Consider the following 12,990-nt stretch of genomic DNA (forward strand, 5'->3'; position numbering starts at 1 on the left):
ATGTAGGATCAGTCCATTGAGATTAAATCAACTAACCCCGCGGTTCTCAAAGTGTGTGGCGCGACCCACTGGTGGGGAATTGAGACGTGACAGGTGGGGCGCGCCAAGTTCCGGTGTGTGTGTGTGTGTGTTGTGTGAAATGTAGAACGTGTGAGAGCAAACTGTCCTTATAGCTGTATGTTGCCGCTTTTTAGACCAATCAAACCCACAAAGTAATCATTACTAGCCTACATGCAGTCTAATTAAAAGAACATTAGATATGAGAAACATTTCACCTGGAACTGAAGTGCCAAAATAATGATTGACGTGACGTCGGCATATTATTTGTAATAATGTTGTGTGTTGCCAACTCAGCGACCTTGTCGCTATATTTCAGACCCCTCCAGCGACTCTTTTTCAAAAAAGCGACTAGCGACAAATCTAGCGACTTTTGGAGACTCTTACGTGAAAGCACGTATCGTTCCTTTTCTTGTCCTCCAGCGGCAGGTGCTGCCGTGGGGCGCCTCCCCCATCCCCACCCCATTCTCCCCCGCTATTACAGGAGTCCCTCTCAGCGCTGCAGTCAGAGACACAGCATGTTTACCCTCAGCGTCCAGACTGCAAATAAAGCGCACATGCGCTGGGATTGACGGCGCAGGTTGATCATAAATAACTGAATTTGAAATATTTTATCTTAAATAAATAACGGCGTTTGATTCACACAGCAGCATGTTCATGTTGTACCGTGATTTGTAGGCTCCTTGGTGGACCACAAGGGAAAAAAAGAAAACGTTTAAAAAAGTTTAAAAAAAATTGTAACTCCGCCATAGTGTCTCTTTATGGTTCATTTTGCCGGTCACAAACCAGGTAAAGAAGGAGGGTTAGTATTGTAATAAATTAAACATTAATAAAACAAAAATAATAATAATAATAATAAACATTAATGGACAGAAAAAAGTAGCTCTATATTATTTGGGTGTTTTTACTCACTTTTTGTCTCTCTCTAACAACGTTATTTCTCCCACTCCCATCTTAGCTGAACATTGAGCATGACTTGAGAGTGGCATTATCAAGCCTGCAACCCCGTTTTGAGAAACTGTGCAATGCAAAACAGGCTCATTGCAGCCACTAATGCAGGGATAAATAGACCTGTCTTGCCAGATGGATTTCATTTCTTTTCTTTTATTAACAGATTGCAGAGTGGCACTTAAATTTTTTCTATCTTTGAGCTTGATACAAATTTTGACACAGCTGCATTTTTATTTTCTTTATTTTTGAGCTTGCTGTTATTTGATGTAGATAGTTTGTATTTAGATACTACTTGTTACTTCAATAAAATTGGAACATTTTAAGATTGTCGCATATTTCATTAGCATTGTGTTGGGGCGATGGGGACAGGCGGGGCTTGAAAATTCCCCCTTGTCCAAAGTGGGGAATGACAGAAAAAGTTTGAGAACCACTGAACTAACCTAAGAAAACAAATAAAATGGAGAACTAATTAGGCAGTACTTCCAAAAACAAGAGACGTAAAGTAGAACATGATACGGCAGTATCTACTTTTTCTTATGCTTAATTTTCAGTTCTCATTCTTTGAATATCCCTTATTGGTAGTGGTACAATATTTCTAAATAACAAAAAAAAGGTAAAAGATTGCAGGAAGATGAATAGCATATGGGATATAAACCGAGAATTTAAAACACTAAAATGCTTATAAGAATAAACTCATTGCTCAACATTAGAAATACAGAAGTAAAATAAGTCTGTATTACTTTTATGGACATGTTTGAAGTCCACCCTCAGAATATTGAATCAGGAAATCTGAAAATGTATCATAAGAAGACCAAATGGAAGGCAGAAGGAAAAGTGAAGTTTTAATCTTTCCCCGAGGCCTGGGTCAAAATTTAAGTCTGAAATATTCTCGACCTCTACAACCATCAAAGATGTTCTCATTATTCCTCTCTTTTCCTCTTTCCTCCACATTTCCTTCTGCCTCTATCTTCTTCCTTTCCCTCCATCAAACCCCTCACCATTCTCTGCTCTTTGCTGCCAGATGTGTTTCTCTCTGTTCTTAGATGAAACCAGAACTGTGGTTTAATTATTCCTGATCAGAGTTTTGAGCTGTGTGCTATTTGCCACTGCTTTCAGCGTTGAGCATAGTTGCCCCTCTTCAAACCTCATCTACAAATTCACACAATGATGTGAGATGAAACAGGAACTTCAGATGACTTATCATGACACGCATACTTCAAGAGGGATTTCTTTGACATGACAAAACAAAAGTTAAAACTCCGGTCAAGATTGGCTTCGGTGGATGCCAGTATTCCTATCAAGATATAAGGAAAATAATCTAAACTGTTCTTTTTTCATGATTTAATTTACTTACTAAAGGTAAATATTTTCCATGCTGAATAAAAAAAAAGTCTGAAACATTTAAAATAATTATTATTTTTGATTTGTTATTTTGTTTGTTATATTTTGTTAGATTGGTTAAATTGTCATTGTATGTGTGTTCCAAGCTGGGGCTGTTGTAATTGATATATATATCTCTAAATACCCCTTTCACACATAAGCCACAAACATTTACTGGCACCACATATCCAAGTCGAACAAGAATTAGTGCCTTTCACACTTAAAAGATAAGTCCCAAAAAATTACCCACTCAGCTCTTTTTACCCTTAACCAGGCAATGGGGAGGAATAAATTACCTAATCTCACCTGCAGGTGGCAGTAATGCAAGGGATATAGCTTCAACGGATCAATCAAACCTCTAAAGAAGATTTTTCTAAAGACAGTTACGGATTTAGTGCATAATAATAATAAAAAAAAAGAAAATAAAAAAAATCTGAAGTTGTGGGGACCGCGGTAACCAACGGACCTCCGAGGGAAACGGCAGCCAGGGCTAATCCAAACCCGTCTTCAGCAGTGTGAAGGACTGCTGGCCCTGATGGCAAGTTTCTTGTTTTATTTGGCAAAATGTTAATTTGATCTGACTGTGTTAAATATTATTCCCCCACTAAATGAAAAAGGTCAGATTTATTATCTACAGACTATTAATAACAGCTGGTAAAATGCAGCTCCAGACGAGCAGAGTGTGTGTTGACGTCAGAAGTACGCGTCTTTTCCAACTGGCCCATATTTATGCTGTGTGCTCCCCAAGTCCATAATTTCCTGTGCTCTTCTCAAGAACAAACTTGGGGAGGACACTAGTCCGTCCTGGCAGTCTTGTGAATTGCCAAATGGCACATATGTGTCAAACAGCTGATTAGAAAAAAAAAAAGGCTCCTAAAGCTTTTAGTAGCATTATGAAAACTACAGCTGAAAGGCTTTTAACTTCATAAAAAATTATGAATTTTCGTTTTGTCTACTTTGAGCTGCAATTATATTGGAATATATTTCCGAGTATTTAACTCTCTGCAAGGACAGAGAGGAGTTATTTTATTTCCAGATCCTTTTTTGACCAAATGCTTGATAAAATGTCATAATACCAACGTATAGCAGCCGTCAGTTCTGTTGTCACGCTGCAAACATTTAATTTAAACACAGAAATGCGTGCCTTACTCAGCAATGTAATGTTTTTTTTTTCTTTTTCTTTTTTTTCTTTTTTTACACTAAAGCAGTCCTGGTAGATTAACAGGTATGATACTTGGTCTTGACCCAGTAAATTGTGGGTCAGTTTTACCCAGGCAAATCAGTTCTGGCTTTATTCACACAAAGCCAAGACCCACTAAATTATCAGTAAATTACTGGGTAAAGTAAGTTTGAAAGGGACTTAATATTGTAGAGAGAACAGGGTTAGCACTGGTGAAGTGGCAGATGATGATGAGAAAAAAAGAACCTTGGAGAGTATTTGCACTATTAAGGGATCACCCTTGTCAGCCTTAATGATTAAGTGTACTCTGTTACACTGTTTACATTAGTGGCTGTCCAAAGTATGTCCCAGGAGTTATTTTTAGCACTTTAGTGTGCACTAAAGGGTGAAATTTGAAGCAGAGAACATGAGCATCAAGTCCACTTTATTTAGCCGGAACTGTGCACAATCAAGACATTTGAATTTGGGTTACAGTCCTCACAGCAGACAAACCATAGGTCTACGCTTTTCAATGGTTTTCTTTTATTTTTTTCTTCGGTAAAGAGAAAAAAAAAGAAGTAGATTGTGAGTAGTGTAGCTGACTGCTCAGGCTGTCGGGTGACCATTGTGTTCATCAGACAGTCAGCCCCCAAGAAAAAACTGTCTTTCAGGTGGCTGATTTATTTAATAGAACTGTGTTGCCCCAACCTGAAGGTAAAATGTAACAGTTTGTGTTTAGGATGTTTGGGGCCATTAGAGACATTAACTGTCCTTTTCCTGAGTGTGCAAAAGCTGGATGGAGTAGAAGTCAGCCACTATGACCTTAGCTGTAGATCTAATTGCTTGTTGCAGTCTGTATTTTTCCTGTTCTGTTGTTTAACCAAACCCCACAGTGATGGACGTGAGCAAAAATACTGAGTAATGGCAGCTTTAAAGATCTACAATAGGGTTTTTAATTTAATTTGCCTCAAAAAGTACAGTCTCTGTTGAACCTTCCTAAGGTGTGAATGAGAGGGACAGCTCAGGAAAGGAGTAAAGAGAGATGGTTTTATGTTTGAGTTCAGCTACACATAGCTGTATTTTTACATTAATGTGTATCAATGTGTAAGAATTAATGAATATGGTTTATGTTTGAGATCAGAATACAATCTCTGTAAAGGAGCATTGTTTTAAAATGTACCTTAACATGAAGTTTGAATTCACTTTTGAATTCATTTTATTTTATTAGGTGATCCAGATCAACTTTGAGGAGTTTGACCTGGAGATCGCCTATGACACCCTGACTATAGGAGATGGAGGAGAGGTGGGAGATCCCACAACTATACTTCAAGTGTAAGTATTAACTTATCCGCTTTGCATGATTATTCTTTCCTTTTTTATATTTTTATAACTATAATTTAGGTATTGTGGGAAGTAGTGTGCAGGATTATAACTATTTAGAATCTAAACAGACGTAGGATATCAATATGGTAGATTTTAACTGCTGCTTGAATTTTTTTAATAGTTCAGTTTATTTCAAGTCTTGAACTTCTTACATCACAAAACACCAAACATACACATACTTCTTTGACTCTTTGTAGAAATTTTTTTCATTCTAGATTTTGGTTTTAAATTCTATTATTTATGTTCTTTCTTAAATGTTGGCACACTAATGTCCCAAATGTTTCTATTATAATTATTACAGACTAGTAAATGCCTAAAAATGTTAAATTTTAGAGAGGTTTGAAATTATTTTTCTTAGCTTTTAGGTTAATGGTATTTGACTGAAAAGTGCTGACACGTTTTCCAAAACCTTCTGCAAAGCTATGAGTTCCAGTTTATTATGTCTAAGCAATTTATTCATGATTTGAGCCTCAATTGAAAAACTAATTATAACAACGATAATGAAAGTGGGAATTTTTCTGAAATTGTAATTATGATGATAGTGATTAATCAATGATGTGCTTTATGTTACAGTTTATCGGGCAGCTTTGTGCCCGACTTGATTGTCAGTATGACCCACCAGATGTGGTTACACCTCCAATCAGATGAGAGTGTTGGATCTATAGGTTTTAAAATCAACTACAAAGGTAAGAAATCAGAATTTCTGTGTAAAAAAAAAAAAATATATATATATATATATAGAAATATATATATATATATATATATATATATATATATATATATATATATATATATATATATATATATATATATATATATATATATATATATATATATATATATATATATATATATATATATATATATATATATATATATATATATATATATATATATATAGAAATATATATATATATATATATATATATATATATTTTTTTTTTTTTATAGGATTTTCTCGAATCAAACGAGAGCATGATTGTTCCCCTGATTATCTTTTCGAGTTGGACCTCACGATAGCTTTATTATGATCTAGTGCACTAATCCATCTATGGGGTTGATATGCTGAAGTCCGAAATACCTTCCCAGTACCAATATTTTCTAATCCAGAATTATTTTCCCTATTCCAAAATACTTGGACCTACTGGCCAAGCTCATTTATTAGATATCAGTAAGAAGTTACAAAATATACCCATATTGTAATAGCATATTTATTTTGACTATTGACAGGGTCATAAACGATGACCCATTTCCTGTCAGAAACAAACTTTCTGTTTGAATGAAATGTATTTCAAACCTGAGTCTGCCCCTGTAGTAACCATTGGCCTACTTAAAATGTGGATATGATTCTGAAGTATTTATCTATGTTAAAATAATTTGATTTGAGATTCTATTTCTTTTTAACCTCTAACATTTGTTACCACAGCTCTGTTCAACTTCAAACAACTGTGCTTTTATTCCAAGATAAATTCTTTCTTACTGAAATCCATTGAATAATGGCAATATCAATTTCTTCTCAGAGAGAGAAATGTGTTTTTGTTTGGGTAGTGTGGAAATATTTGAAATGAATGCCTAATTAGCAATGGCTGGATATTAATCCTAATATCAGTAGAGAAAAAAGTATTTATCTATAAGGTCAACTTGTCCCTTACTGCACCTAAAATATTTACGTTTATATGTCAATTTCAGTTGGTGGGCAAGATATTGGAGCAGGGGTGGAGATTTGGGGGTTAGTCATTTTCGTTAGCAACATTAAAAAGGGTAAAATTTCCTTTATTTTCCTATATTTTTTTTCATATTTCTGGGCACCTATTAAGGGGTTTTAAAAAAAAAGCTCCACAAAATAAAATGCTAATTGTAATGCTTTTACATTATCTTCATTATATGATCGTTAATCAGAGATTGGTTCGTTTTCCAGCTCAAAATTGAACATAAATATATATTTTTAATTCCGTCTATAAACGTATATAAAATTGAGGTTATCTCGAAACCCTTATTGCTTTGACTTACATCAGTGAGGGTGGTAATTCTTTTTGCAAAAATCTTTCTCAAAGTAGCTTTATGTTTTTGCACACATAATTTAAAAGTGATCCCGGTAATCCCACACATAATCATGGCACAGCAGGAAGCGGGATGATAGTAAGGTAGCTTTAAAATTTAGGAGTCAGATTTGTTGAGTCTGAGAGCTGGTGAGACAATGCCTGGTATTAGGAGCTGAATTTGAGTTCTCTCAAACCCCTGCTGTCAGTGCATCACAATGAGGTTCAACAACATCTGCTTTGATGTCAGTTTGATGTCTGTATTAAACTTAAGTTGCTTTTTTTTAGAAAAAAAAGTGGAAATGCTGAACAAAAGTTTACTATGCATGTTGCTCTGCCAGCATTATAATTATGTTCACCGATTTGTTTCTTCACCAGTGATTTTTTTTTTTTGCTCTTTGATCAATCTTTTTTTGTTCACTTTATACAGTATCTGGTCAGTATTAAACCAACTTTATAAAAAGAAGGCTTTTACCTTAAAAGTGCACTGATTAAAATGATTTGTACATGATTCCAAACATAATAAGAAGATTTTATAACCTAGGATTCACCCAGACATGGAGTTTGTTTAAAAGACTTATTGAAGTGGCTTGTGATGAATGTTAAATTACATTTATTACAACTATAAAAACAGCTACCGGTACATGAATAGAAATACTATCAAATTTGTTTTAGATTTTTTGTTTTTAATGTTTATCTACCCAAAGGATTTATCAAAGGTTCTATTCTTTACTGATAATCAAGTAGTGACTCTGTTACCAGTTTTCATAGTCAAATATGTTTAAACTCCCACCTCATCTCAGTTGATGCAGGCTTGAATTGTATGTGGTGGTAGCATCTCTTAGTGATGTAATTTTGAAACTTGCAATGTTTTACAGAATTGACAGTTGTTACGTCTGTCGTTATTAAAATTGTTTGTAAATGTGTTTAATACTTACATAGTAAGGCTGTGGGTCAGTGGCTTTCGAGTACATTTTTCTTTATTCTTATGAGTTTCATAGGAAAAGCCCTTTAATATTAGGTTTCATTATTGTTTTGTTCCTAATATTTAACCCATTTATAATATATCAATGAATTATTATCTATTATGTTTCAGAATCCTGGTGCATTGAAATGCAAACACTAGAATTTGTCTAAAGATGTTTTTAACAAATAACTACCGGTAGATGAATAATTTGGACTTTCTTACCCATACCCAAAACTGGCTTATAAACATACCCATCAACAGTCAGTTCAAGATACGTCTTTGTTGCATAGCTGGCTTCATCAATAACAAGATTTACTATGATGGTGGTGGTTTTGTGATAATATTTGGTCTTTCTGAGGGAACAAGGGGAACAGGTTAGGTCATATCTGGCTGGTGCATGTGATTGTGCTGTTTAAGCTGCATCCTTGGACCTTGTTTATGAAATATAAACATTATCAGCAGCCTTGCTGCCAATTCACTTGTGCACCATACATTGTTTGTTGTGTTTATTTAGGAGTGCATGTGTATTGGAAAGCTCTTCCATCTCTGAGCCAACGAAGCTCTACCAAAAAGTCACTCACCTCTTTCTCCTAACATTCATCCTCAGTTCCTCTGGCTCTAGGTCTCATTTTTCCTCATTAGACATCTGTCTTTCCACCATCCTCTCATTGCCTTCCTGTCTGTCAGGTTCTCTCTAATGGAGGGTTTTTGGTTCCACACTTTTTCCCTATCTTTATCTCTCGCTCTCACATTTTCTGTTTTAGAAATTCCTTATCCTTAGTGTTGTTTGTCAAATGACCTCCATGGCACCTTTTTTTTCTTCAAACATGCCTGCTATTTATGTGTCCCTATGTTTCTGCTTTTCTCTCAGTCTCTATGTCTGTCTGTCTGTCTGTTTTTTTTTTGTTTTTTTTTGTCATCATTCATTTATTATTAAAGCCAAGGCCACCGAGGAGCCCTTTGACTTAACTCCTGTTTCAGGGGATACAAATTCTTCACAATCCACACAAACACACATAGTTGGTTTTACAGCTTAACAATGATATTACTCTCTCTTATTGTGTCAACTTTTAAGGGACCTGCTTTAACACCTCTTTGTGCTTCTCTTACCCCAACCACTATTTAATTAACCATAATTTGTGTTATTTAGATACCTTACTTTCCTTTTACCCTAAAACCCGAGCAATCTCTTCCTACTGCCACCTTGGCGCTTCATCTGGATTATCTCTACGTTGCTCTCTATGATTGAATATTAAAATATATATGATAGTGTCAGGCATCTTTTTAACACATGTTTGTTTCCGGCCCATGAACTTTCTTGCCCTTGCTAAAGACAAGCATTTGCAACACATAATGCTGCCAGTACGGTGTTACTTCATTATAACAGAGTGGTCAGCATGATCTACAGTGATACCTTTCCATCTCACATTGGAATTTACTTATTGGCCAAAAAAGTTTGGTCATATCTACTGCAGCAAGAAGAATGTCTTCCAAACTGTTGATATTCAATACATGAAGTCTTAAAAATCCGAACAGTTTATTGTTTTTTTTACTGTACTTGTCCCCACTGGGGTTTAGCTTGGCTATTTTTTGTAAGTTTAGACCTATAGTTTAGATATAATTGAGTGCAACTCCTACATCTAAGCAGTGAATCTCTGCACCACCAGATTTGTCAGCTGAGCAAGATTTCCCTCTGTTTAATGCTCTGCTTACCTGGTCTTAGTTTAAGAGAGCAGACAGGTTGCTGCCATATGCTCTTCATGTGTTATTTTTTGTATTAGTTTTTTTTTTTTTTTTTTTCCATATATTCCTTTTGAATAATTTTTATAATTTTCCAACATGTTGTCTGCGATGTCACTTAAGCTGATCAGGCAAAAATAATCTGGTTCAAAATAGCTTCTTTATCTTTGTTTAAGATGATCAAAATAGCCACTAGGCATGCATTATGCAGATTACTGGGTTGGTAATGTTAACTAAAAGAAGCAGGACGCTTTAGGCAATTGCGCTAAATAGTTTCTGTGGAAAAAGGTATACAGTATGTCCCTTTAGTGTGATCTTTGGGATTGTTAATATGCTACACAATTTTCAAACACAAAAAATAAAACAAACCCAAGGGGCAGAGAAGACTATATTAAGCCTGTAACTCAATTTAAATCAAGACACAATTAACATTAAAATGTGAAAACCAAACTTTTTGCTGCTTATATATATATATATATATATGCAGAAGAGAATTATATTTATCTGTAATGATTTTTTTGAATGATTTAGTTGATATTTAAAGGTAAAGCAGAGGATTTTCTTTCATTCTGGCAGAGATGGCAAAAGTACTGACTTTCCGTACTTGAGTAAAAGTACAGATACTCGTGTTAAAAAATACTCTGGTAAAAGTGGAAGTACTGATTAAACTTCTTTACTCAAGTAAAAGTAACAAAGTACAGGCTTATAAATTTACTTAAAGTATAAAAGTAAAAGTAGAAACCACTTTTTTCATGCAGTTGCCTACATTTTAAATGGATGTCTGCCAATAGGACCAGATCACCGTTGTGTTCATTTTCAATCATCTCGTCGTCCATGCTACTATGCTAACGCCACCGCCACCAAGCTGCTATGATTTGCCGCCAATGAATACAGCCGAATCTGTCGATTCATCTTGTAGTGGTGCGTCAAATGCAACGTAGATTCCCATCCAATTAGATTGAATTTGGTATTGATAACGTGAAAAATAATAACATTAACTCCATTGAAATGATTCAAAACTAAAGTAACGAGCCAATTTTTTAAAATGTAAGGAGTAGAAAGTACAGATATTTGTGTAAAAATGTAGGGAGTAGAAGTAAAAAGTCGCCATAAAAATAAGTAGTAAAGTAAAGTAAAAATATCAGAAAAATCTACTTGAGTACAGTAACAAAGTATTTGTACTTCGTTACTTCCCATCTCTGCATTCTGGTGACATTTAAGTAAGGCCATCCTAAGTGCTTGACCTCATTTTCACTAGTCGCTAACTAAAACTCTGCTCCAAAATAATTAGATTTTAAATAAACTTACTAGAGATAGGCAGATTTATTTTTACTGTCCATATCAGTTCCAAAATATTTTAAAGTATTTTGTAAGATAATAAGTTATAAAATATTAACAACATTTTAATTAACTGATAATATAACAAAAGAAACCTGGACTACAAACTTAAACTAAAAATGTTTAGATAGCAAATTCAAAGGCCACATTTTTAATCTTCATTTAAAGCAGCTTATAGTTTCACTACTTGCAGTTTTCTGTGAGGTTGCTGCATGTTAGTGAACCACGTTTGGCTCTGTAAATATTTCTATTCTATAAAAGACTTTGGGTTGTTCAAGTAGCTTCATAATACTTACATCAGCTATTTTCTTGTTACCATCTTTGACAAATATCAGCAAAAAGCTGGACAAGGCTTTGAAGTCCCAGATTTCATGAGTACAAAATGTGTAGGCTATGATATGAGTTGATAGTCTTTGGATCAAAAGGCAAGTGTTCATTGCAGGAATGTTTTGAGGGGGGAAGGTGACAAATATTTTTTCCAGTTGCACAATATTCTTGACACCTGTGGATAATTTCTCATCAAACAACATTGAGGATTCGACAAAGGGTGATATTACTAATGTTTCTAATGCTATGAGTCATTTGAGTCTGGTGCTCAGCAGCTGGTATCAGGTTGATGCAGTACTCTGAGTACTCCAATAAGAATCTGTCAAATATCAAAAGCTTTTCAGGGAATTTGAATGAAGGACAGGTTGTGGTTTTTTTTAATCTAAATTAATGAAGAAAAATACTAGAGCCAAATATTTTTCATTTCTTATTTTGACTGAAGGTATTCCAAATGTGAATAAACACAATTAAATATGAAAGTGAGCCTGGAAAAATAAAAAAACAAGCAGGAGAAATTCAAATAATCTAGACTTGTGCAGGTTTTTGATCACATTTTCTCAATAATATCTATCATATAGAGTTGCATTATCAATTTACCAATGCTATCAATGAGAAAAAATACATTTGGTGGTTTATGAAACCATATCTTCTCTTCAATTTTTTTTTTATCAGTGATTTTATTCCTCAGGACCTTTAGCCATATTCCGTCATCACCGTCTCATCTTACTGGAGATGTTTAAATGCCTCACCAGCGTTGGGATTTGAGAACATCTCTACTGCTTTCTATTATTCAAAGGGAACAGCTGCCAGTTGGAGTGATGGAGAAATGAACGTTATGAGAAAACCTGCTGCTCTACTTTGGAGTACCAGATAATTCCCGCAATTTGAAACAGACACAGGTGCCCATTTGCCCTCGCTCATCCACTACTCACTGACGCATTGTTTTGACAAGGGATGTGGCCATTAAAGACACCTCAGATTGATTGAACTGCCAGGGAGGCAGCGGTGTGTGATGAATCTTCTGAGATGCCAGACATGAGGTCTGTGCAACAAGATATAAGGGCCATCATTCAGAACCGGTTCAAGCTAGATAACAAACTTCCTTTAATACGTACATAAAAAATGAGCTTCTGATTAGTGAGATTCGCTGAAATGTACTTTGGAACTTTGAAAGTTGCAGTGGGTACATTAAAATTCCCAGCTGACAAGAATGGTGCAACATTAACAATTATTTACTTGCATATTTTAATTGTTGTAACCATTATAAGATCTGTTGTCTGTATATTTGCACAAATTGTTGGAGTCACCAGATTTTCCTATAAATTAAACTTCTTTCAAACACAACTTATTCTCCTCGAGGTGAAGTATACACTTCAATAGCCTAGTAAAAACCCAGCTCTAATGAAATATTAAATGGTATATGAGCTATTTTAATAAAACTGTGTAATTTTTGCTACTTCTGTATCAATTATTAATGTTAGTTTGTAACTTTATAAATTGTAGAATAAAAAAGAATGAACAAAAACAAAAGAATTTTGTCATGCAAATAGGGAATAGACCTTTTTTAAAGAAGCTACTATTTAAAGAATAGTTAAAATAAGCACTGCTTTCTGCTGCACCTTTTTGGTCACTTCTGGGTTGTTTTTGAT

The 12,990-nt window shown here is 34.6% G+C and overlaps 1 protein-coding gene across 1 annotated transcript in view; it reads left to right on the forward strand.

Moving 5' to 3' along the window:
- csmd3b (CUB and Sushi multiple domains 3b) overlaps nt 1–12,990 on the forward strand; it is a 536,357-nt gene that overhangs the window by 381,256 nt on the left and 142,111 nt on the right. Inside the window, exons 11-12 of the mRNA XM_038288005.1 lie at nt 4,776–4,879; nt 5,504–5,616. Of these exons, the coding sequence (XP_038143933.1) occupies nt 4,776–4,879; nt 5,504–5,616 (217 nt within the window). The remainder of the gene's footprint in view (nt 1–4,775; nt 4,880–5,503; nt 5,617–12,990) is intronic.

This window comes from Cyprinodon tularosa, unplaced genomic scaffold (genome assembly GCF_016077235.1).
Source record: "Cyprinodon tularosa strain WSP-4 unplaced genomic scaffold, ASM1607723v1 ctg247, whole genome shotgun sequence".
NCBI classification, from domain to species: Eukaryota; Metazoa; Chordata; class Actinopteri; order Cyprinodontiformes; family Cyprinodontidae; genus Cyprinodon; species Cyprinodon tularosa.